General features: G+C 40.6%; 1 protein-coding gene across 1 annotated transcript in view; it reads right to left on the reverse strand.

The window, feature by feature from the left end:
- LOC124788941 (glutamate receptor ionotropic, NMDA 2B-like) overlaps window positions 1-27,376 on the reverse strand; it is a 282,134-nt gene that overhangs the window by 157,215 nt on the left and 97,543 nt on the right. The window contains exons 5-6 of the mRNA XM_047256228.1: window positions 19,975-20,098; window positions 1,040-1,200 (exon numbers count right to left, since the gene is read on the reverse strand). Coding sequence (XP_047112184.1) covers window positions 1,040-1,200; window positions 19,975-20,098 — 285 coding nt within the window. The remainder of the gene's footprint in view (window positions 1-1,039; window positions 1,201-19,974; window positions 20,099-27,376) is intronic.

A 27,376-nucleotide genomic window follows, 5' to 3' on the forward strand; every position in this document is an offset into this window, starting at 1 on the left:
AATATGTAGATGTGAAGAATAATGATTTAGAATGTTAATAACACTTGTTTTAGTTAAAAAGTTTTTACAGTTTTTAAATAAAAAAATGCCGTCATTACTTTTCAGCACGCCCTCGCAATATATTAGTTGATTCTTCCTGGAACGTGAGCTCTCGTAACGTTAACATTAAATCTGTCCGCGACACACAGCGCTCTTATTATAGCATAAGCCGTTAGAGTTGGCACGTCCACGCTTACTAAACGAACCTGAGACAAAAAGCGTTGATCTTCTTTGGTTCTTCTCTATCTCTATAATTTATCCCTCATTGTAAGAATCCCAAACTAACGAGAAGTACTCAAAAATAGGTCGAACGAATGTCTTGTAAGGCATTTTTCTTGTGAAAGAATAAAATTTCCTTAGAATTCTTCTCAGTATTGCCTCTGTTTTTCCCATAACTAGTTTTATGTGGTAGTTCCATTTTAGGACGGATCATGAAGTACAACCCTTAATGTTTAATTGGTGCAAACCTTTCCACTGATCAATCGCCAATCGTGCAATTAAACAACAACGTTCGACACCTATTTATCTGCGCTACATTATATTTGTTTGCATTGAAGGTCAATCTTCTGGATTTCGATACAGTGTTCCGCTGTGACGACTTCTCTACAAACAGCAATATCTTACAAGAACAGCTATTCGACATTGTACACGAGATCTCTCTGTGAAAGTTTATCCCAGCATCACGGGAACAGCCTGCGTTACTGCCAAGCGAGCTAAGTTAACTACTGGTTTTTAGTTCGTTTATTGTCATCTGATGATAGCCTAAGATGCCAAAGCCAGTTTGTGGTCAAATAAATAGTTTTTCAGTATTTCAGGAACGTATTTTCTATTTAATAATGTTTTCGTTTGATGCTCATAGCAGAGAAGATGATGTTATACCGAATTTAATTATAAGCATGAAATATAGAATAGTCAGTGAAACAACATATGATGGTGCTTAGTAATTAACAGTTCTGGAAGCCAGTCAGTAAGATTATGATAACATTATATTCTTACTTACCCACTTAAAACGCTCTCGATGCCCTCTGCAACCGTTGACCGGTTGAAATTCTTCATGTAGGCATGCATTTCTTTGAAATACTTGTGAAGTGTTGAGTCTGTGTGGCTCCATGGGATCGTTCCGAACTTGAACATGGGTTTGTGGCTAAAAGGTTTCGCTAGCTGAGAACAAAGAGAATGAACATTCCAGAATAATTTTTTTGTCCTTATGAAACAGCGTGATAATCATAATTTCATTAAATATACAATTGTCATACTTTACGATTTGATGGTTGAATGAGGGTCAGATTATAATTATATATATTATGAATTCGATTCCAAATAGGTCTCAGAATATTGTCTGCCAGTGACCATGACTTCCATCCCTTGTAGTTCGTTATGCATTTGAGAAATTCCGTTGATTTAAAATAACTTTATTTTTGTGACTTTAGGCAGGATACACAGGGTGTTTCAGAGTGCATTAAACGTCCAGGTCTGATAGATCACATCACTGGGAACAACTTCTGTTAGAGACAAAATGTTCGCATACGCTTTCCGGCTTTACTTGTCCTCTTTTAATTTGTTATGCCCGAGAGGTGACAGGGCGTAGGGCACTGTGCAGCGATCGCATATTGTGTGTGTTGCATATAATCTAGTCATCTGCTCCGCGTGACAGGGGCTAGCTTCAGCTTCTAAAATATCTTCCTGCGCTTAGAGACACGAATTCTTAAGGTTTTCTTGTTGAAAATCACTCTGTAACGTTACTAGGGTAGGTAGTATGCCGGTGCAGCCATCTGGTTAATAGAAACTACTAGTTCGGTGAAATATTGTCTTTTCATGGCTAGCAAATTCAATAAAAAGACGCTGTAAAGCATAAACGAACATTTTGATCCCTATGACGTGATCTATCACTCCTACACATTTGATGCAAAGACTTTGAAACATCCTGTATATAGGATCCAACAACATGGCACAGAAAAAGTTAGGGATTGTAATGCATATCTTATTGACGATACGAACACATGTCCGGAAACATCATCCAACAGCGCCACATAGCGGTAAATTTACAGGGGCCTACAACTCCCGCTGCTGGAACACATAATCGGCAATATACGTCAGTTCGTAAGCTGACGGTATTTAGGCCTGGACATGTTCGATGCTTTTAACCAAGGAGGTTAAAATCTATGGAGTTGCCCTAACACCGTAAATCTGAAGCCAGCGACTTCCTCACTTCGCCATATTGTGGATATGAAAATACTGTGAGTAGCCTAAGTCTACTGCTGTGTTATTTGTCGAAATAATAACGCAAATTGTGAAAAAATAGTTACTTGTGTCGCCTATGTATGTAGAAACCTAAGGAGAAAGTTAGTTACTACTTTCTGCAGGTACTTTAGCTAAACGCGCCAATTCGTTTCGTGGCCTATTCGTTTCGTTCTTTACACTCACTAGCTTCAAGCTTTTTATTTTTATAATATGTAGGATAACGAAGGATAACGCAAGGAGAAGCTTCTGGATCAAGCCATTGTGTCGAAAAGATGGGTAACAAACAAAATATATCACAGTATGTTCTGAGCGTTTCTGCAAAGTTTACACCGATGGAACTCCGACATCAAGCATTTACATTACAGTCAGCGTCGTGCCTAGCACTTTTTCGTTCATGCAGAATGTAAATTTTGTTGACTGAATTGTTTTAGTGTGTGATAGGTATCTATCTAACAGAATTTGATATTAGACTTATTTTCCATTGCTGTTGGCAGCTACTGTCACAGGAAATGGCCATGCATTGTATCTACATCTATGTGATTACTCTGCTATTCACAATAAAGTGCATGGCAGAGGGTTCAATGAACCACCTTCAAGCTGTCTCTGTACCGTTTCACTCTCTAACGGCGCGCGGGAAAAACGAGCGCTTAAATTTTTTCTGTGCGAGCCCTGATTTCTCTTATTTTATCGTGATGATCATTTCTCCCTATGTAGGTGGGTGCCAACAGAATGTTTTCGCAATCGGAGGAGAATACCGGTGATTGAAATTTTCTGAGAAGATCCCGTCGCAACGAAAACCGCCATTGTTTTAATGATTGCCGCTGCAATTCACGTATCCTTCGCGATAATACAAAACGAGCTTCCCTTCTTTGTACTTTTTCGACGTCATCCGTCAGTCCCATCTGATGCGCATCCCACACCGCGCAGCAATACTGCAGAATAGGGCGGATAAGCGTGGTGTAAGCAGTCTCTTTAGTAGACCTGTTGCACCTTCTAAGTGTTCTGCCAATGAATCGCAGTCATTGGTTTTCTCTATCCACAACATTATCTATGTGATCGTTCCGATTCAGGTTATTTATAATTGTAATCCCTAAGTATTTAGTTGAATTTACAGCCTTAAGATATGTGTGACTTAAGGCGCAATCGAAATTTAGCGGATTCCTTTTAGTACTCATGTGAATAACTTCACACTTTTCTTTATTCAAGGTCAATTGCCACTTTTCGTACCTTACAGATATCTTATCTAAATCATTTTGCAATTCGGTTTGGTCATCTGATGACTTTACAAGACGGTAAATGACAGCATCATCTGCAAACAATCTAATAGGGATACTCAGATTGTCTCCTAAGTAGTTAATATAGATCAGGAATAAAAGAGGTCATATACCACTTCCTTGGGGAACGCCGGATATTAATACTGTTTTACTCAATGACTTCCGTCTGTGACCTTTCTGACAGGAAATCACGAATCCAGTCCCACAACTGAGGCGATAGTCCATAGGCACGACGTTTGGTTAGAAAAAGCTTGTGAGAAATGGTGTCGAAAGCCTTCTGGAAATCTAAAAATATGGAATCAGTTTGACATCCTCTGTCGATAGCACTCATCACTTCATGAGTATAAAGAGCTCTTTGTGTTTTGCAAGAACGATTTTTTCTGAATCCGTGCTGACTACGTGTCAATAAATCGTTTTCTTCATAATGTTCGAATACAGTGTATGTTCCAAAACCCTACCGCAAATCGATGTTAGTGATATGGGCCTGTAATTTAACGGATTACCCTACTTCCCTTTTTGTGTATTGGTTTAACTGGAGCAATTTTCCAGTCTTTACGTACAGATCTTTCTGTGAGGGAGCGGTTGTATATAATTGTTAGTATGGAGCTATTGTGTCAGCATACTCTGATAATTTAATTCGGTGTTTATGTTTGAGATAATCCTGGAAGCAGAAGCTGTGATTAGTAACAAACAATTCATTCTGATACCTACCTAATGCTCCCTCTGAAACTCTCAACAACCTCTTGTTTTTTCAACTTACCTAGGTACCATCTTCATGATTTCCTATCTTTTTGCAATTTCTTTAGATTTAATCTACAGTTCATAACCAATAATCTGTGGCCAGAGTACACATCTGACCCTGGAAATATCTTACAATTTAAAATCTGGTTTTGAAATCTGTGTCTTACCGTTAAATAATCAACTTGAAGCCTTCTAGGGTCTCCACGTCTCTTTCACATATACGACCTCCTTTTACAATTCTTAACATAAGTGTTCGCGATGATTATATCATACTCTGTCTAAAATTCTACCAGACAGCTTACTCTTTCTCTTCTTTCCCCCCATTCCATATTGACCTACTGTTTTCCCTTCTCTTACTTTTCCTGCTACCGAATTACAGTCCGCCATTGCAATTAAATTTTCGTCTAATTTAACTATCTGAATAATTTCTTTTATCTCATAATACATCTCTTCGTCACATGTAGAGCTAGTTGGCGTATAAACTTGTACTACTGTGATGGGTGTTGGGTTCTTGTATGTCTTTGCTACGATAATGCGTTCACTATGCTATTAGCTGTTGCTTACCCCAATACTTATTTTCTTAGTCATTTTTAGACCAACACCAGCATTACTCCTATTTGATTCGTATTTATAACCCCGTGCTCATCTGGCCAGAAGTCTGGTTCATTCTGCCACGGAACTTCACTAATTCCCACTACGCCTAACTTCAACCTATGCATTTCTCTTTTTAAATTTTCTAATCTACCTAGCCAATTAAAGGATCCTAACATTCTGCACTGAGACTGGTCGGTTCATTGCCAGTTCTGTTTTTCCTAATGATGACATTCTCCTGAGTAGTCTCTACTGGGAGATCCGAATGGGGGACTATTTTATCTCCGGAATATTTTAGTCAAGGGGGGATGCCATCACCATTTAATCATACAGCAGAGCTGTGTGTCTTCAGAAAAAATAACAGTTGTAGTTTCCCATTGCTGGTTGATGTTACAAAGCCAGATTAGTCAAACATCCAGACTATTGCCCCTGCAGCTAACTACTGGAAGTACTGGTGCTCGCTCGTCTTCAGGAACCACACGTTTGTCTAGTCTTTCAATAGATACTCCTCTGTTGTAATTGTAGCTACAGTTCTATTATCTGTGTCACTGAGGAAAGCAATCTTCCCCATCACAGAATGTTCCGTTGCTGTGCGCTTATGTCTGAAAAAAATTGCAATGTACTGAATGTTTGCCACATAAAAGGACAACTTCATAATTTTTCGTTTCCAGATTAGAAGTAATGGTGGAAAATATCGTGTAATGGACACAGGTAAGTAACTTTCCACGTCTTGCTATTGATTATGAATAACGGAGATAGATAATTTGTTGATATGTTGAATCTTTTGTTCGTTTGTCATTTGAGATTCGATATAGAACGCTTCGTCCATAAATTTTCCCATACTGTGGACGGTCATTGATATAACTAAATGTGTGGCTCCGCACTTTATAACTTTGAAAACATGAAGCGAACCTGGAGAGCTTTTAGTTTAGTGGAGTTCACACCGTTTTGATTGTAGGTGACATGCTGAAATTCTTTCCCGGAATGATCCGGACCTTAAAAAGTGTCATGCATTTCGCACTCAGAGCTCTTCCTCCTGAGTGTCCAGGGCGTGCCTCGTTAGCTTAAATGGTGGGTCACTGCTCGTAAAAGGCACGTTTTCCATTTTCTGACACATCTTGAACTTGTCGCAGATATTCAATAAGTGAAGTTCTTTGAGTCGTATGGTAGGTTTCGCCGACAAAATCCTTCATCAATCACTAATGTTGTGTTTTTCAAGATTACTCATTTTGGGGCGCAAATAGTCTAGTAGCTCAGGACTGATTTGTGCCTCTGAGAGACTTGCTTGGTTAGTTGAGTTGATGAGACTATCACTCACGAAAGTTAGCTCTAGATTGAAGCTGAGAGACGGAATGATTAAATTTTAATGACTCAGGAAGTTTCATGCCTTTAGCCATCATAAATCACGTTTCTGTTCTGACTGCTCGACTGCACTTTTGATCTTTGATGAATAGTCTTATCAATAAACTTACTTCCAGTGCAATAACTGAATAGAAAGGCTGCACGGAGCAGTTTTTACCACACTTCTTGCCTAAACTTGCCAAGGAAAATACTGAACCAGGTGATACCATCTGTTTTTTTACCCATGACGTCATGGAAATGGCGGGCACAAATCACTCATCGAAATTAATGGTGCCTGAAATACGCACCAAAAAAAGGAATTATAGTTATTCTCATGACGTCAAGTTTGATTTCATCAACTCACAACAAACTGTCTGCTTCAAATATAGGATAGACCTTGGGCTTCACTACGGATCAGTTTGTCTCTACAGCCTCCATTCAAAAACATAACATAGTAGCAAAATAAATGTTACTGCACAGAATAATTGTTTATTCTCTGGTTTGAAATTAGTTCCACACAGCAGTATTCAACGATATTCATATTTTAAAACCAATTTCGAAGTTCTGACAACTTCATCATCAGGTAACTAGGACATTAACGCAAAGCGTACAGACATCCACATAATCATTAATATAATAAATACATTTTGGGAATGGTGTACACCTAATAGAATAAAATCAATCTAGACATGTAATTTACAATTATAAAGTTTCACTTATTTTTGACACAGTACGTTTTTGTGAAACAGTCATCACCAGTTTCAGTGCAATCATCATCGATTTAAGCCCACAATGGCCATTTTCAGATGTTATATGTGTGACATTTGGTAAACAAACATTCATGAATTAATTATGAGAATGCACGAACGTTTGCTCACCAGATGCCCTTCATACTATCTGACAGTGGTCATCCTGTGATGAAACCAGTTATGATTATGTCATAAAAAGTATTTTATGTTAAAAGTAAATGATCATTGATCTGCATAAATAGAATGGGGCTTTTTTCCAAAAATAGGTCATAAATCTTTGAACATGTCAAATATTACAACTGGAAACTTAACAGAAACGTCATATGTCTAATTACTGAGTAACAGTACTAAATATACAAAATGAAAAAGTGGGGTGGGGAATGGCAGATAGTGGCCACTGTAGATGGGGGAACAGACGTCACATCGCTGCTCTGTGTAGTGTGTCCACTGGTGTGGTACTCGATCTAGCGATGAGGCTGTAACTACAACAGACAGTCACATAACTGAAATGAAAAATATAAATAAAACAGTACGCTAGCCTACATCCCCACCAAATTACACACAATGCAGTGACACCACAGCCAAATGTTTAAACAGAGCCGATGTGACATACAATAAGGCAACCATCTTACTGATCTTATATTATGATCTGGTGTGTGTCTTCCTGACTAAAGAATATGGTATTAAGCTGTGATTTAAAACTCCATGGTGGTGCCAAGTGTTTTTCATACTAACGAGTAGTATTATGTGTTGTGTTTTGTACTGTGATCACTGCGGCTATAAGAGTATCACGTTACATATCTAGAACTTGTAAATCAGTTTTCAGAGCTTTAAAACCTCTGGAATAAATATATGTAATAACTGTTTGTTTGCTAAAGTGGTTAATTTACATGTAAAGTCATATGTAAACTATATGGGAATAGATTACACAGAGTTCAACACTGTGTACCATTTGGTAGCAACTTACGATTTTATGAAGTGTCCCGGCTAAATGACATGGTATTACCAACCAGTGAAGCTATGATTTATAGCCTCACGATATAGTTAGACATTTTTCACACTAAGAAATAGTATTTGCAACACACCCTATGCCATATGCTTCTATATACCATATGCTGTGTTAATGTGCTCTGGAATGTACAAGGGGCATTCAATAGGTACTGCAACGCATTTTTTTCCTTATCGGACGACTCCAGTTGAAAAAATTTGGAATTAGTTGTGGAAGATAGTGGAATATTCCCACTTCCGCCCCTGTAGTTTCATGAAGTTTCTATATATGGCGGCACTATACATACACTCCTTGGTCAAAGTTCCCGGACACACCCAAAAACATACGTTCTTCATATTAGGTGCATTGTGCTGCCATCTACCGCCAGGTACTCCATATCAGCGACCTCAGTAGTCATTAGACATCGTGAGAGAGCAGAATGGGGCGCTCCGCGAAACTCACGCACTTCGAACGTGGTCAGGTGATTGGGTGTCACTTGCCTCATACGTCTGTACGCGAGATTTCCACACTCTTAAACATCCCTAGGTCCACTGTTCCCGATGTGATAGTGAAGTGGAAACGTGAAGGGACACATACAGCACAAAAGCGTACTGGCTGACCTCGTCTGTTAACTGACAGAGACCGCCGACAGTTGAAGGAGGGTCGTAATTTATAATAGATAAACATCAGATAATAGATAAACATCACAGATAAACGAGGGCTACGGTGACCCATCCGTTACCATGCTGCAGGGTATCATTGTTGCTAAGGGTAAAATTCAGAACTCCACCACAAAACACTGATGGACCATGCAGGACGATTTGTGCACCTACAAAGTTCTGGGTATTAATAGCAATATTGTCTATTGCTTTATAAACTGTAAGCCGGGTACGCCTTCTGCTCCTATAATATCGTGGCATCTTCTGTGTGAGCGGTCCATAAAACATAATAGATAAACATCATAGATAAACATCAGACCATCATATAGGAACTCCAAACTGCATAAGGATTCACTGCAAGTGCTATGACAGGCGGGAGGTGAGAAAACTTGTGTTTCTTGGTCGAGCGACTGCTCGTAAGCGACACATCACGCTGGTAAATGCCAAACGACGCCTCGCTTGGTGTAAGGAGCGTAAACATTGGACGATTGAACAGTGGGAAAACGTTATGTGGAGTGACGAATCACGGTACACAATGTGGCGATCCGATTTCGTGCGAGGCCTCACCCACCGACATCGATAGCTCTTCTCAGTGTAGCATTCCGTGAATAATGGGCTGCCATTCCCCAAGAAACCTTCGAGCACCTGACTGAACGTATGCCTATGAGGGTGGAAGTTGTCATCAAGGCTAAGGGTGGGCCAACACTATACTGAACTCCAGCGTTGCCGAAGGAGCGCCCACGAACTTGTAAGTCATTTTCAGCCAGGTGTCTGGATACTTTTGATCACATAGTGTAGCTTTCCAAACAGCGTCTGTAACGGAGGTTCACTCCATGCAGAGAGCTGTCACTGAATTTCTTTTGGTGGAAAACCGGACATCGTAGATATTCGTAGGCGTCTGTGGCATGTCTGCAGAGACTTGGCAGGGGAAAAAAGCATGGTGAGTCATTGGGTAAGGCGTGTGTCATTATCGGTACAAGGTCGTGCAAATGCTGGCCGACCACATGCAGCTGTCACTCCTGCAGAGTTGGAACGGGCGGGCAATCTCATTTCAGGTGATCGATGGACCACAATGAAACACTTCGCCGCTCAGTCTGAAGTCTCTGTTGGTAGTATTGACGCACTCGTCTACCAGTTGGGGTACTCGTAAGTGTATACCTGATGGATTCCTGGCCGCCTAACAGAAGACCATAAAAAGCAACAAAAGAACCATCTGAGCAGAATTTCTTGTAGGTTATGCGGGTGACCATGACAATTTTTTGTCGAACATCATCATTACAAACCGGAAACGAAACGGAAATTCATGGAGTGACGCCCCTTATATCTGCCCCGAAGAAAATGTTCAAAGCTGCACCCCCTGCGGGTAAAGTCACGGCGACGGTCATCTGCAACTCTGAAGGGGTTATTTCGTTTGATGTCGTTCCTCGTGGTTCATCGGTCGACTGTGAAGTGTATTGTGCTACCCTCAGGAAACTGAAGAAACGACTTCAGCGTGTTTATCAGCACAAAAATTCAAATGAACTTTTCCTTCTCTGTGACAATGTAAGGCCTCACACAAGTCTGCGCACCTGAGAAAAGCTCACTAAACTTCATTGGACTCTTCTTCCTCATCCAACCTACAGCCTGGATCTCACACCTTCCTACTTCCATCTGTTTGGCCCCATGAAGGATGCACTTCGCGGGAAGCAGTACATGAATGGAAGCAGTACATGGATGATGGGGAAGTTACTAGCGAAGCATCACGCCAACCACCATGCGGGCATACAGGTCCTCCCAGCAAGGTGCTGTAAGGTTGTGGCACTGAACGGATGTTATGTTGATAAATATGGTTTTGTAGCCGAAAGAGTGGGGAACAGTATGGAATATTGGAATGAGGAATAAAACCAAGCTGCTTTCAGAAAATAATATGTGTTGCATTAATTAATAAACTCCTGTCATACTATAATGTAACAGCCATACGTTTGCTTAAGTGTTAAAAATTTTTTTTCTATACACGTGAATGTGGGGAAGAGTTGGTAACGTGTACCCAAGAAGACGTGTGTTCGGTCTGCCTATAGTTTTCGTTATTTAGCTTGGAAATTGATACCACCAACTCCAACACTGTTTACGATTTGGTAACAATCTTTTGGATTTTATCAAGTGTTCTGACTAAAGAGATGATATCAAGCTATGACTTTTAAATACAATGTGTGACACCACACACATAATCATTAACAGAGTTAAAAGACTTGGTAAATGACAGATATAAATCCTACAGCTGACTGACAAGGGATCGAAATTGGAAACCATTTGCTCCATAGTCTAACACTTCTTGACACTTGCCTGACAGCACTGTCTGCAGCAGCCATGGCCTGCCCTACAGCTTTTGCAGAACAACAGTCATATTCATGCGTCCAAGTACTCCTGGTGCCTGCGGAGGTTAACACAGGCAATCACGACTATATATCTTAGTTGCCTATCGATATGATGCACTTTGCACTTGGTAGGTGGTGTTGAAGTATCTGGTGTATCATGTGACATCAGCTGGCGTCGCACAAGTGGAGTGGTGTCTCGGCAGCCCTCAGCTGGCAGCTGGCGGTAGAAATTTTATGAGTAAGGCTCCAGTGCGGCACAGACAGTGGTTTTGCTGGTAATGTCAGATGCGTTTGACCCGCGACTGTGACAAACTCTCATCAGGGCATCGATGAATGCTGTGTCCTGCTGACACCAACCCTAGTTATTTGAGAATTAGTAAAACGTTCCTGCCGTACTACAGACGTGGTGAAACAGCTCAGGCGTTGGCGTGAGACCCTGTGACAGACAGTATGGCACTCTGTGATGGTCAGTGCAGTTGGTGTAGTGATCTCAATGTGCAGCTTGGTATGTGGGTGGTGAAGTCCAGAATGTTGTTTTTTAAGTAAATAAACGTTTCTGTCCTATCCTACCATACAACACACACACACACACACACACACACACACACACACATTAAGAGTCTTGTATTTACGATAATCTACACGTGTCTTTGGCTGAAGATCCTGAACTGTAGTTCAAAATGAGTAGTTGGATGATCTTGAAAAGTAGTTGGAAGTGGGTAGATGAAAGTATAATAACCATAGTTTCTTAACGATATCATTGTAGCACAAGTGGAGTTAAACCTGGTGCAAGTGGACTCTGATCTGTAACGTCATAGGATAGAAAATCTCACCATTCTATACTTAGGATAGGATTCTAAACTTAGAAAATATGAAATCTGCCAAAATGCAGGCTGTCCTCATATCCCCCGGTCCACTATCTTCAGTTTAAGTGACCTGATAATCAGGGTGAGGTCGCCATCTTGGATTTGCAACGTTGAGACTCTCCTCTTATCTCTAGGTCAGCCATCTTAGTGCTGACGTCAGAGGTTGGTCTCGTATCTCCACGCCGACACCTTGGATTGTCATTTCGGATTTTTTAGGTTTCACATCAAAAGGACAATTATCCATCTTGCATTTTTGCATTTCCCGCCGCTTTACACTTACGACAAGTGGTGACCTCAGAGTGGTAAAAAACTAGGTTATTTAGAATTTCCCACCGTTTTTTGAATTTCGCTCTGTTTGATACAAAGTGCAATTGGGCTTGTCAGAGGAATGGGGTAGGGGGAAGGGAAGCCAGCAACATTGCATGACATCATCAATGGCATCATAGAGGAGGGGCGAAATATGGCAGCAATGCATACCATCGCTGTACATACCCAATCCTACCACGATTTAGCAGTGCAGATGTTTCGTAGGTGGGATATGGCGTGCCAGGACTACGTTTTGTGATTAATGTAACCGATCCAAAGGTGCTCAAGGAAGACAGGTGTGGGAAGTGGATGACTTCATTTAAGATACTCACGGGTCCCTGGGATGCAATGGTTTAGGTGAAATGCATTTCTGTCTAGAATTATTGGAACTTGCAGAATTTAGGGGAAGTGGAGATTCAAGCAAGGTAGTGTAAGTTATATTGGGGTGAATGAGAGATTAATAGATGAGGATATTGGTAGAAGGATATAAATTCCATGAGAGGAGTATTAGTATTTATTGTCGGTTTTGGGCTTTGTGATGTATGGGAAGGAGGTTTGCTTTCCTTGTGTTTTTTGTCAAAAGTTAGACCTAAATACCATACTGTGTTAGTCAAATGCATAGGTAGGTTGTAGATGGAGAGGTGGATATTTGAACATTGTAATCAAAGAATGTGGCTTGGTATTTCTACGAATTTTCTTGAAGTTTCCACATATTAAACCATTCTACCAGGGGATTCCAGCGGTATTGGAGAGAAGCACAGAATTGGAGGATGTGGTGGGTAGCTGGCTAGGTGGTGTCATCAATATATTGCAGGAGGCCTGTGCAAGTTGATAGTCTGGGAATGTCTATGATGTATAGGATATAAAGGAGAAATGTTGGCACAGAGCCTTGAGGTATACCACGATGGGTTTAGCACTGCCAGTACTTATATAACTAGATTAATAATGGCTGATAGAGTATAGTGATTCATAGTGAACGATAGCCATAGACAAGAAGTTCTACTAAATGTAACAAGTTGGTGTTGAAAGTGCTAGTCAAGAAAGCGTTTCTGGCGTATTTATAGGAAATGGAATGAATGTGACTACCACAGAAATGGAGTGAGGTTATCTTAACTGATGTAGTGCTCGAAACATGTTTCATATTGAGTTGCAGTTCTATTCATAAAGTTAGTATGAATACTGGTGGTGCAAACTCCACTGATACTCTACTCCTCCCACTCACCCACTGGTTTCATTTTTCATTTTTTGTATAATATTAATTAGTATCTGTTGTTGTTGTTGTGGTCTTCAGTCCTGAGACTGGTTTGATGCAGCTCTCCATGCTACTCTATCCTGTGCAAGCTTCTTCATCTCCCAGTACCTACTGCAACCTACATCCTTCGGAATCTGCTTAGCGTATTCATCTCTTGGTCTCCCTCTACGATTTTTACCCTCCACGCTGCCCTCCAATACTAAATTGGTGATCCCTTGATGCCTCAGAACATGTCCTACCAACCGATCCCTTCTTCTGGTCAAGTTGTGCCACAAACTTCTCTTCACCCCAATCCTATTCAATACTTCCTCATTAGTTATGTGATCTACCCATCTAATCTTCAGCATTCTTTTGTAGCACCACATTTCGAAAGCTTCTATTCTCTTCTTGTCCAAACTATTTATCGTCCATGTTTCACTTCCATACATGGCTACACTCCATACAAATACTTTCAGAAATGAGTTCCTGACACTTAAATCTATACTCGATGTTAACAAATTTCTCTTCCTCAGAAACGCTTTCCTTGCCATTGACAGTCTACATTTTATATCCTCTCTACTTCTACCATCATCAGTTATTTTGCTCCCCAAATAGCAAAACTCCTTTACTACTTTAAGTGTCTCATTTCCTAATCTAATTCCCTCAGCATCACTCGACTTAATTAGACTACATTCCATTATCCTCGTTTTGCTTTTGTTGATGTTCATCTTATATCCTCCTTTCAAGACGCTATCCATTCCGTTCAACTGCTCTTCCAAGTCCTTTGCTGTCTCTGACAATTACAATGCCATCGGCGAACCTCAAAGATTTTATTTCTTCTCCACGGATTTTAATACCTACTCCGAACTTTTCTTTTGTTTCCTTTACTGCTTGCTCAATATACAGATTGAATAACATCGGGGAGAGGCTACAACCCTGTCTTACTCCCTTCCCACCAACTGCTTCCCTTTCATGTCCCTCGACTCTTATAACTGCCATCTGGTTTCTGTACAAATTGTAAATAGCCTTTCGCTCCCTGTATTTTACCCCTGCCACCTTCAGAATTTGAAAGAGAGTATTCCAGTCAACATTGTCAAAAGCTTTCTCTAAGTCTACAAATGCTAGAAACGTAGGTTTGCCTTTCCTTAATCTTTTTTCTAAGATAAGTCTTAAGGTCAGTCTTGCCTCACGTGTTCCAGTATTTCTACGGAATCCAAACTGATCTTCCCCGAGGTCGGCTTCTACGAGTTTTTCCACTCGTCTGTAAAGAATTCGTGATAGTATTTTGCAGCTGTGGCTTATTAAACTGACTGTTCGGTAATTTACACATCTGTCAACACCTGCTTTCTTTGGGATTGGAATTATTATATTCTTCTTGAAGTCTGAGGGTATTTCGCCTGTTTCATACATCTTGCTCACCAGATGGTAGAGTTTTGTCAGGACTGGCTCTCCCAATGCCGTCAGTAGTTCCAATGGAATGTTGTCTACTCTGGGGGCCTTGTTTCGACTCAGGTCTTTCAGTGCTATGTCAAACTCTTCACGCAGTATCGTATCTCCCATTTGATCTTCATCTACACCTCTTCCATTTCCATAATATTGTCCTCAAGTACATCGCCCTTGTATAGACCCTCTATATACTCCTTCCATTTTTCTGCTTTCCCTTCTTTGCTTAGAACTGTGTTTCCATCTGAACTCTTGATGTTCATACAAGTGGTTCTCTTATTTCCAAAGGTCCCTCTAATTTTCCTGTAGGCAGTATCTATCGTACCCCTAGTGAGATAAGCCTCTACATCCTTACATTTGTCCTCTAGCCATCCCTGCTTAGCCATTTTGCACTTCCTGTCGATCTCATTTTTGAGACATTTGTATTCCTTTTTGCCTGCTTCATTTTTATATTTTCTCCTTTCATCAATTAAATTCAATATTTCTTCTGTTATCCAAGGATTTCTACTAGCCCTCGTCTTTTTACCTACTTGATCCTCTGCTGCCTTCACTACTTCATCCCTCAAAGCTACCCATTCTTCTTCTACTGTATTTCTTTCCCCCATTCCTGTAAATTGTTCCCTTATGCTCTCCCTGAAACTCTGTACAACCTCTGGTTCTTTCAGTTTATCCAGGTCCCATCTCCTTAAGTTCCCACCTTTTTGCAGTTTCTTCAGTTTTAATCTACCGGTCGTAACCAATAGATTGTGGTCAGAGTCCACATCTGCCCCTGGAAATGTCTTACAATTTAAAACCTGGTTCCTAAATCTCTGTCTTACCATTATATAATCCATCTGATACCTTCTAGTATCTCCAGGGTTCTTCCATGTATACAACCTTCTTTCATGATTCTTAAACCAAGTGTTAGCTATGATTAAGTTGTGCTCTGTGCAAAATTCTACCAGACTGCTTCCTCTTTCATTTGTCTCCCCCAATCCATATTCACCCACTACGTTTCCTTCTCTCCCTTTTCCTACTCTCGAATTCCAGTCACCCATGGCTATTAAATTTTCGTCACCCTTCACTATCTGAATAATTTCATTTATCTCATCATACATTTCTTCAATTTCTTCGTCATCTGCAGAGCTAGTTGGTGTATAAACTTGTACTACTGTAGTAGGTGTGGGCTTCGTATCTATCTTGGCCACAATAATGCGTTCACTATGCTGTTTGTAGAAGCTTACCCGCGTTCCTATTTTCCTATTCATTATTAAACCTACTCCTGTATTACCCCTATTTGATTTTGTGTTTATAACCCTGTAGTCACCTGACCCTTGTTCCTCCTGCCACCGAACTTCACTAATTCCCACTATATCTAACTTTAACCTATCCATTTCCCTTTTTACATTTTCTAACCTACCTGCCCGATTAAGTGATCTGACATTCCACGCTCCGATCCGTAGAACGCCAGTTTTATTTCTCCTGATAAAGACACCCTCTCGAGTAGTCCCCGCCCGGAGATCCGAATGGGGGACTATTTTACCTCCTGAATATTTTACCCAAGAGGACGCCATCATCATTTAATCATACAGTAAAGCTGCTTGCCCTCGGAAAAAATTATGGCCGTAGTTTCCCCTTGCTTTCAGCCGTTCGCAGTACCAGCACAGCAAGGCCGTTTTGGTTATTGTTACAAGGCCAGATCAGTCAATCATCCAGACTGTTGCCCTTGCAACTACTGAAAAGGCTGCTGTCCCTCTTCAGGAACCACACGTTTGTCTGGCCTCTCAACAGATACCCCTCCGTTGTGGTTGCACCTACGGTACCGCTGTCTGTATCGCTGAGGCACGCAAGACTCCCCACCAACGGCAAGGTCCATGGTTCATGGGGGGAGGAATCAGTATCTAAACACCAACAAATTTCTACAATTTTTCCATTTTTAATATCTGACATATGAAAATTTATATATTAGATGTCTAGAATGATTTTATGCTATTAGGTGCACATTACTGCTAACCTGTGTTTATCACATTAATGGATAAATAAATGACTACTTATTTTGTGTTAGTGTCATGGTTGCCTGGTGATGAAGTTATCAGACTTTCGAAATCTAGCATAATAAATGAACATCATCAAATACAGCTTTTTGGAATTAATTTCAAAATAAAGAGACTAAATAGTTGTACTATGCAACAATAGTATATCAGCTGACATCGCCATCTCTTCAGCAAAATGTAAGATGAAAACCTAATAAAACATTGCCAGTGCTGTTTTCTGTCTATGTTTGTGTGCATACGACGAAAGACGACACAATATCATTATGTCAGGGGTCAAATCTGACGTCTGGTATTGATAAGTTCAACCCACTAGCTCTTATTTTACAACTAGAAACACATCGAATACCTCCCCTTTCTGCATTTTGGAACTCACTTATAACCTTTATTGACCATCTGATTATTTTATAGCCTAAGCGGTTCTTGTCCTGAAAACTTTTGTTTTGCCTCTGGTGATAGGTTATTTGACTTTAAAGCGACACATTTTGGGAAGGGACTACTTCATCGACTTTCCACATGGTCATAATTGTTATTCAGCTTCGATGCATTGAAGTTTCGTTTTTGGGACTTTCCCATTGTGATGACATTCGGGTACTACGTGATTGTGTGAAATACCTATGTACAATTGTATAAAGCGGATTGTATGTGTGTAAGTCCGTTCTCCCAAACCTGAAGGTCGATTTCAACTAAATATGGAACAGACACAGTAACCTCATGAATACCTGCACTCTGGAGCCTAGATCCAATACAAGTGGAAATATGGGCGAAAACGTGTATTTTTTTCAGTCTCTGGAGTGTAGGTGTATAGACTGCCTTGCACGACAGGCGAATTGTGTGGGAGTGTATCAACATGCTTTGCAGGGGCTATATGTGGAGAGGTGGGGGGAGAAGAGGAGGAGAATGATGTGGACAAAGAAAAAGGGAGGAGGAGAGGGATAGAAAGGGGGTTAAGTAGTCAGACAGAGAGAGAGGAGGAGGAGGAGGAGGAGGAGGAGGATGAGATGAACAGGAATTGTGGGGAGGAGGAGGTAGAGAGAGAATGAGGGGAGGAAGCTTGTTGTGTGGGTAGCATCGGCATGCCTTGCAGGGCTACACCTGCAGATGGGCGAGGCTGAGCTAAGAAAGGGGGGGGGGAGGAGAGGAATAGTGAGATAGGGGTGGGGGAGAATGAGCTGGACAGAGAGCAGGAGATGGAGAGAGTTGGGTGAGGTGAGGGTGGACTGAGGGAGGAGAGAAGGAGATATACATGGAGAGAGGGTGATGCAGGGGGCAGGTGGAAGGGTTAGACGGATAGTGAGCAGGTGGAAAAAGAAGGAGGGCACGATTATATGGACAGAGGGGGCGGGAAAAAAGATGTGATCAGAGAGAAGAGTCGAGGAGAGGGATCGAAAGAGGGGCAGGAGGTGACAGATAGACAAAGTGGGAAAGAGGAAATGAGCATGCAGAGTTTAAAGATTATCGGGGAGAGAGAACAGGTGAACACAGAGAGGGAGGAGGAGGAGAAGTCGGCAATATTTGTGTCAAATGCATACTCGAGTGAAGCTTCGGGTAAATGGCTGATGTGCAATAAATGAAATTCGTATTTCGTCTCTAATGACCTTGATGTGGACTTCGACGGGACGTTATACATCACTTTCCACACTTTTCTTTCGCCACTGAACTTGGATTTCTATCTCCAGGCAACTAACTGACCTCTGGCCATGACAATCAGCCAGATTTCAACTTGCAGCAATCCCCCAATGACAATGTTCACTGCACTACACCTGTCTGCGACGGTAGTCGATAGTCTCCTGGGATCGTGGCCAATGGACTGAATGCATAAGATTTTTCATTCTAAGTGAGCTGTTCCATTTCATGGAGATACAAAGTGCTTCTGAAAATGTCGATGAATTGTCTCAGAAAATAAGGTTGGTGTTGTACCTAATCACAATTAGCTACAATTAATTTCTGACTGGTTGCAAAACTATTGGTACCTATCATGAAACGCTTCTCGTGAATTCGCTCACAGAAACGTGGTGACGCGTTGTTGGATATCATCATCATTACAGGTAGTAAGACTTGATTCTACGAATATGATTAGGAGACCAGGCGACAGTTGATGGCATAGTGTTTATCGTCTTCCCTCAACTCTGTCGGGCAGAAGTTAATGATGGATCAAGCCCGTGCCATTGAAAAAGACGATCAAACTCGTCTTAATCTTGGATTTTTTTCAGCCAATTTTTTTGGATGACAGGGAAGACGATAACCACTACGCCAGATTATTACTGGGTCTTGGTTCAAATGGCTTTGAGCACTATGGGACTTAACATCTATGGTCATCAGTCCCCTAGAACTTAGAACTACTTAAATCTAACTAACCTAAGGACATCACACAACACCCAGTCATCACGAGGCAGAGAAAATCCCTGACCCCGCCGGGAATCGAACCCGGGAACCCGGGCGTGGGAAGCGAGAACGCTACCGCACGACCACGAGCTGCGGACTTACTGGGTCTCCGGATGATAGTGGCAACAGCAGGTATCTCCTGTAGTGATGCGGATGTCCAACAGTGTCTGACCACGGTGTTGCCAGCGATCCATAAGAAGCATTTGCTGACAGTTTCCAGCAACTTTACGACCGATTTCAGAAGTGTGGTGTAGCTGATGGTGGTTACTTTTAACGGCAGTAAAGGTTTTTTTTGTTTCCCTTATTCTTTGTGACGATTCACAAAACTTTTCAGACGCATTTTGTACAGTTTCTTTAAAATTTTACGAACGCGGGTGAGCGATTCGTCTTGGTGGTTACGTTGATCTGCTGAATATATACCACCCTAACTGAGGTCATTTACAAGATTTGCTCAACATTACAACATGAGACAGTTACGCACTCAGAAAATTTCCACTGGAAGTACGTTAACTATAACATGAGGAATTTTCATTTGCGCTTGGATACCTTTCTTCCGTTGCACATGGTATACGCTTTCCGCAAACATTCACTTTTGCTTTGTTCACTAAATGAATCAGTACGAGAATTCTTCTTTACATTGTAATATCATTAATGGTATAACAAATATGCAGATGGAGGTTACGTGTTTCCTAGCCAGTATCCATACGTACAATGCGTGACGTAAGAAGCTATTTACCCTGTGGTCATCGATGCCGGAGAACTCGTGGAACTCCTCTCTGGTGATCATGAAGGCCGCCAGGTTGGCAGTGTAGATAGCGAGGAACACCACGGCGAACATCGCCCACACGTTTGTCATGAACCTGTAGGCATTATAGCAGACATAAAATTATTTCATCATCCGACGATGTTGCTTAAGTATTAGGCCTACACCGACATTTGAGTGGCCGAAGACCATGGGCAGGCACTGAATGTGGTATTACTAGAGACCGGATTATATGCATTTGCATGTCGCATATGTATTTGCGTATTTGGCTTCTTTTCACCGGTTATCGCATATTTTACCTAACAAGTAGTGTGATGCATATTTCCGCTCTACGTTTACAATATTTTAAAAATTAAGATTGGTGGTTTTCATGTCTCATAGAGTCAACGCGATCTTCAAATGCGTGCGATCGCTAACCGAGAGGCTGATGGCCAGCGAACTCATTACTGAACAGGAGCAGGCAGGCAGAGTCAATGCGTCTGCTGTCCGCGACCGGATCAATCCCCTCCTCTGCCATATTGCATTCGTCGCCAACAATTAAATTATATTACGCAAGTTGTTGCCCCACGTCCATTGTTTCTGTTTATTTTTATTAGTATTCCTCCTCACAAAGTTAGAAACGCTATCCTCAAAGGTTTCCTGCACAAATATTGTTTAAATCAAAATATACCAGGTGAATCAACATGGCGTAAAAATTGCATACCGACAATTTTCCTACATGTTCTGGAAAAAAATACACAATCAACTCCAGGACAACATTATTTGGATTTCAGTTGACGAAACTACCGACACTTGTGGTCGTTACACTGCAAATTCAGTTGGTGATGAGTTAAAACAAGACCCTTCTTCTTCCTATTGAGTGGCCTGCAAAGAACATGAAAAGAGAAACCATTCTACGATTCCCAGATTTGTGAATGAAGGTGTCAGAAAAATATTTCCAGAATCTTTTGCTTGCTCAGGCAGTACATTGCCTTGTCAAAGAAGTACGATCCACTTCTGGGAACGTAAATAAACTGATTTCATTCAAGGCGCATCTTACAACGAAAAACTACCAAATGTGCCTTTACCTCCAGAATCACTGGAAAACGTTGGGGTTACGTGGTTAGAAGCTGTATCGTTTTACAATGAACATTTCGAGGCCATCAGAGACGTAGGAAACGACTTCGATAATGCAGAGGCTTTGACAGTTGGAAGGAAGCGTTTAATGATTCCATTATTAAAAACATCCTTGCTGTGATCAGCATTCTTTTTTCCCGTTTACCGGCGAGTATTAAAAAGCTTGAAACTCAGCGTCTGACGTTGAATGAATCTATTCAGTTAATGAATAATATTAGTCTACTGAACTACTCATTGCTTAAAGAAAAGTTCGAAAACATTTTAAACAATAACCCAGGCTTTGAACCCTTGTCCCAGATTGATAGTTTTATTACTCGGACGGGTGAAGTTTTGCCAGAAACAAAAAAGTTTCAACATTGCACTCAAATTCAAATCCTGCTCAGTTGCCTCAGTTGACGCAGAACGGTCCTTTTCTGTTTATATAAACGGTTTGCGTGATCGAAGACACAATCATACTAGTGAAAATTTTGAGCAGTACCTGATTGTTTATGATTAGAATAGTAGCAAAACGTAAAATATTTCTTGTACGTGCACCTCTGCGTGCGATAGATCTCAGAAATTGGACCTGTGCATATCGATTGTTTCGCGGCGACTAATTCACATCGCATTCGCTTGGTACCGACAACAACAGCAAAGAAGGAACAATATTTGAAACACAGTTGTGTCTTCTTTTTGCAATTTTTTAAAACTAATCTCAAACAGGACCCTGCCTAGCCTCTACCACGAAGTGAACAGATGATGAATTCAGAGTTCTAAATGCCCCGATTTTTCGCGTGGCCGTCGCTCTTCCTCGCAATCGATATGCACAGATCAAACTTCTAGATACATCGTTCGCAGTTAACTACTATGTTTTTGTATTATTTGATCTTGCATGTTTCGACGCTTTTCATACATATCTTATTTTTCATGCATATTTGCATGCATATTTTGAGCTTTTATGTTGCATATAATCCAGTCTCTAGATATAAGGTTTCGATTCGACGAGGTACTGCAATCGTTCTGGGTAGATTTCAATCCACTCATCTTGTAGTGCTACCCACAGTCGTTCTTGTACAGTAGGCTCATAGAACTAAATGCTCAGTTTGGGTTAAGATGGGGTGATCTGCCAGAGAAGGGCGGAGGGATAAACGCTCAATTTGGTTAAGATCACGTGATGCGGGGGAGGCGGTGGGAGGGGGCAAAACCACAGTTTTGAACTGGAGAGTTCAAGCAACCAAAGACCGATGACATACACATTGTTCTGTTGAAACATGACATCTCCACCAGGATACTCCAATGCCAGAAGAGAATGTATACGTTTTACACGAATTCTTTTAAATATTAGCTATTGAATTAACATGGCAATTAATATTTTATGTGTATGTCGATCCGACAGTGGTTTTATGGACCCCTTTTTCAATAAATTAACAAAATTTCTAGATAAATACTTAGGTACAAAAGTCGACCTAATTTTGTGTGGAGACATAAACACAACTATCATAAATGAAACTAGTACCAGCCTCATACATATCCTTCAGAGCTTTGGCGTGTCTCTTATGGTTAGTAGTGCGACAAGGATTACTACAAAACTGCATCAATAATTGACCACGTATTCGCAAATATCGGCCGGGAAATATGTGATGTAGCTGTAAGAGATTTTGGGATATCAGAACATTTCTGCCAAATAATAACAGTAAAATCGGATATGGAAAAGTCCTCTAAGCTGCAAGCTTGCAAAAGACATTTATCAGAAGTCAAAATACAAGATTTTTCAGAAGAACTAGAAAACCAAATCTGGGATGAAGTGTATAGAGAAACCAATGTAAATGTAACATCCTCTAGTTTCTCAATATTATTTAAGTTAGAATTTGAAAAGAAATTTACGAAAGTACTCACGTCATTATCAGTGGCTCACAAAACAAATGGATAACAGCAGGTATTTAGACGTCCTTTGAAACCCATAAGTACCTCAGTCCCATGAAAAAGACCCATAATGAGTGAGAGTTCCTAAATTTCTGTCACCGATAGAAAAGTTTTATAGGAAGGTGCCGATTGCTGCAAAAAAGTCATTTAATGACAAAATAATATATAAGGCAATAAATAAAAACAAAACAGCCTGGGTAGTCATAAGAGAAGGAAACAGAGAGAGACAAACAAAAGGCATAACAACCTACTTATAAGGGAGAGGGATAAACTAATGATTGATCCGCACCACCGACGAAACTATGTGAATGAACATCTTTTAAGTTTTACAGAGAAGTTACAGTAAAAATTCCGAAGGATAAATATAATATCTGTAAAAAATTACGCATGATGCTATGACGAACTACAGAGAATGAAGTCACTAAAACTGCTCAGAAACTAAAAAATTAGAAGTCAGTAGGTTGTAGCACAGCATTGTATGCTAATGAAACATTGACTGTGGGAAAACCAGAAGAGAAGAAAATAGAAAAACTTGAAATGTAGTGCTACAGGCGAAAGTTGAAAATTAGGTGGATTGATAAGGTAAGGAATGAGGAGGTTCTGCGCAGAATCGCAGATGAAAACACTGACAAGAAGAAGGGAGAGGATGACAGGACATCTGTTACATCAGGGACTGACTTCCATGGTACTAGATGGAGCTGTAGAGGGCAAAAACTGTAGAGGAAGACAGACAGTGGAATACATGCAGCAAATAATTGAGGACGTAGGTTGCAAGTGCTACTCTGAGATGAAGAGGTTGGCAAAGGAGAGGAATTCATGGCGGGCCTCATCAAACCAACCAAAAGACTGATGACAGGAAAACAGGCTTGGATGAAGTACCAAAGTGCGTGCTGAAACAATGCGTAGATACTATACAAGCAACTAAGACAAACATAATAAACGAATCCTTCACATGACGGAAATTTCCAGAGTATATAAAGAGGGAAGAGTTGCACCAGTGCTAAAGAAAGGTAATGCAGCTGATATTGAAAATTACTGGCCCATTTCCCTGCTGTCACCATTCTCAAAAGTAATAGAATTAACTTCGAAGGACTGATTAATGAGTTACTTGAATAAATAAAACCTTTTAAGTGAATCACAGTTTGGTTTCCAAAATGATAGAAGTACGAAATCAGCCATAGTAGAATTCGCAAAAGTGGTACTTGATACTCTTGACAAATATGAGTGTGTCACAGGCATATTTTTAGATCTTTCGAAGGCTTTTGACACTGTTGACCATGAGATTTTACTAAATGAGCTAGAAGCATTAGGAATAAGAGGGTAGCTGATGACTAGTTCCAATCGTACCTGGCAGATAGGGTACAAAGAGTAGAGGTAACACATATTCAAATAAGTCTATAGTTTTAGTAAAACACTTATCAGAGCCAAAAAGTACACTAATATAGGAGTTCCTGATATATAAAGTATGTTCAATAAGTGGAATTAAACTATTGTAGAGTCATATGTAAGTGTAGACTACAGTAGATTTCCTAGTAGCTTTGGTCAGTTAAGATCGTACATTACCTATTGGGCGTTAGTTCATTTCGATTGCGATCAGTCTTTTAATATGTTCCCTAGAAACCGACTGTGGTGCACCGTTTAGAAACTGACGGAGGATATGTAAACAGCCGCGTAACTTACGGAACATTTTTGTTCTACATAGATATACTTCTAACTGTTATTTAATATTAAATAGTATTTATATCAAAATTGGAGTGTTCAATGTTTTATTCGAAAATTATTGATTTGTAATGTGAACCAGTGGGATGTTCAGAAAAAATTTAAAAAATGCAAATTTATCATATAGCGCTAGAAAACGCCATTTCCCAAAATAAAGGGTAAAATAAGAGAACTGCAAAATAGAAACGTATCAACATCGCTTCAATACATCGTGGTGCTTGTGAAGAATATGTTTCTGTTATACACAAACAACTTTCGTACTTATCAATAATAACAGGAAACGCTTTCCTTTGATCATGATGAAGAACGTTCTGTTGAGTGAAAAATAACAACAACAGTTGTACAGAGTCTTTACGTTTGTGCATGTAAACTGTACATGCATCAGAAGTAATTGCTTTGGTTTTATAAAAGCTGAGAAGTTACGCGACTAACTGATTCTCATTACCTTTTAAATGCAATTTACTTTTTTAGGTATTTAAAATACATTGATGCAGTTCTAATTACACGCAAAATAAACAAAAAACAAACACAAGTCATCGGCTCCTAGTTTTTCTCTCACACATTCATTTATGTTTCTTTCTTACCAATGCTACCTATACTTCCGGTAACCCTACCATTTACTGTGTCATTTAAATACAGTATCAAAATTACCGAACTGAAGTTTTGGTAGAGTTCAACTGTATCAATAAATAAAGTAACAGTTTTTTCTCAGACAATGTGGAATTTGTTGTGGGGCATCATGCAATATTCCCGCTTCAGCTCCTACAGTTTCATGAAGTTCCGATAAGTGGCGGCGCTGTACGTAGCTTTGAAAATGACGTCTGTGAAGGACGTGCGTTCCAAGCAGAGAGCTGTCGCTGACACTCTTTTGACGGAAAATGAGAGCATCGCAGGTATTTATCGGCGCTTGCAGAATCTCTACGGAGTTCTTGAAGAGAACTAAAACACAGTGAGTCGTTGGGCGATGCCTCTAACTTTCAAACGAACTTCTTCTCCATGACAATTCAAGGCCTAGTTTGTGCACCCTAGAGGAACTCACGAAACTTCATTGAACTGTTCTTCGTCATCCACTCTACAGCCGGGACCTCGCACCTTCCGACTTCCACCTGTTTGGCCCAATGAAGGATGCACTCCGCGGGAAGCATTACATGATGCAGCAAAACCCTGGCTTCGACGTCGACCAGTAGAATGGTACTATGTGGGCTTACAGGCCCTCCTAGTAAGGTGGTCTAACACCGTCACATTGAACGGATATAACGTTTAAAAGTAGGGTTTTGTTACCAAACGTGTAGGGAATAATATTGTGTACTGGAATCCTGAATGAGACCAACATGCTTTCAGGAAAATATGTGTTTTACTACTTATTGAACATGCCTCGTACATCGACGACTTTCTTTATAGTATAGTTACTTAGAAAACAAGAGAACTCCATGCAGAGAAAAAATGAAACAACTGGTTAGTAAGCAATAACGTGAAATTGAACCCAAAGGAAACAAATGGGATGACTTTCACTTTGAAGTGAGAAAATGAAACTGTAAATGGCACCTCTATAGATTGTGTAACAAATGCGAAATTCTAGGAATTAATGTTGATTCTCAGCTTAAGTGGTGTGAGCACACTGAGATACGTCAAACAGAGTGCCATGATCTCAGATTCATGCCATCAGTGTGTAACAGAAAGTGTCTTTCAGTTACATGCTATTCATACATACACTCATTTCTTAGCTAAGGCATTCTTTTCTGGGCAGAAATGCACAAAATATGAACACATTTTTCAGACTTCAGAAAGGGGCCATAAGAATGACAACGAAAACCAGTAATCGAGCTCACTGTTCTGTTCAAAACACTGGGTATTTTAAGTGCACTGTGTGAATACATTTACCAAATAGTTGTACACATAAAAAACACTGGTAATTACTGCACAGTCAGCTCTATCCATGACCATGGAACAAGATATAGACTTAACTTACATTTACTAAGAAAGAATAAACATGAAACACAAAACAGCATTTCCTTTCAAGGAATAAAACCGTTCAAAAAATTACCAAAGGAGATGAGAAAATTGGTAAAAGAAACTTATTTGAAGAGGCAGTTAAAAATGTATGTTAACCGAAACATTTGATACGTTGAAAGATTGCTTACATAACACAGAGAAAGGGGGTTATGTAAAAAATTTAACCCAAGTAATAATAACGAGGATGAAACTCTGAACATTGCTGAGCTGTGGCGTTTTGCTTGGGCGCCAACGTATATGCAAGTACCTCGCTTTCGCGCTCTTATCTTTGCTTGTGACGCGTACTGAGTCTTGGCTGCCTTATCTTCGCCGGAGCGTTAACTGGAGGCTCTCGCGAAGAACGTGGACAGTTGGCGTTCGTGTTACCTGAGGCCGGAGTGCGCTTGTAGTGGAGCGGGAACCGACCACGTGTATGGGGCAGCTTGGTGGAGAACCTTTCCTGTCGCCTGTATGGAGGCTTGTTGCTGCCTTGGGTTGCGTGCTGCTAGTTCCGGACACGGCTGTCTACGGTCGTCCGCTGCCTTATTGCCGCCTGCTGTACCCGACGCAAGCCATATCAGACGTCCAGCGTAAAGTTAAGTGAGATTGTACTTAGGGGATGTGTGTGGAGGTGTTGAGGACTGCT

This window comes from Schistocerca piceifrons, chromosome 3 (assembly GCF_021461385.2).
Source record: "Schistocerca piceifrons isolate TAMUIC-IGC-003096 chromosome 3, iqSchPice1.1, whole genome shotgun sequence".
Classification (NCBI taxonomy): domain Eukaryota; kingdom Metazoa; phylum Arthropoda; class Insecta; order Orthoptera; family Acrididae; genus Schistocerca; species Schistocerca piceifrons.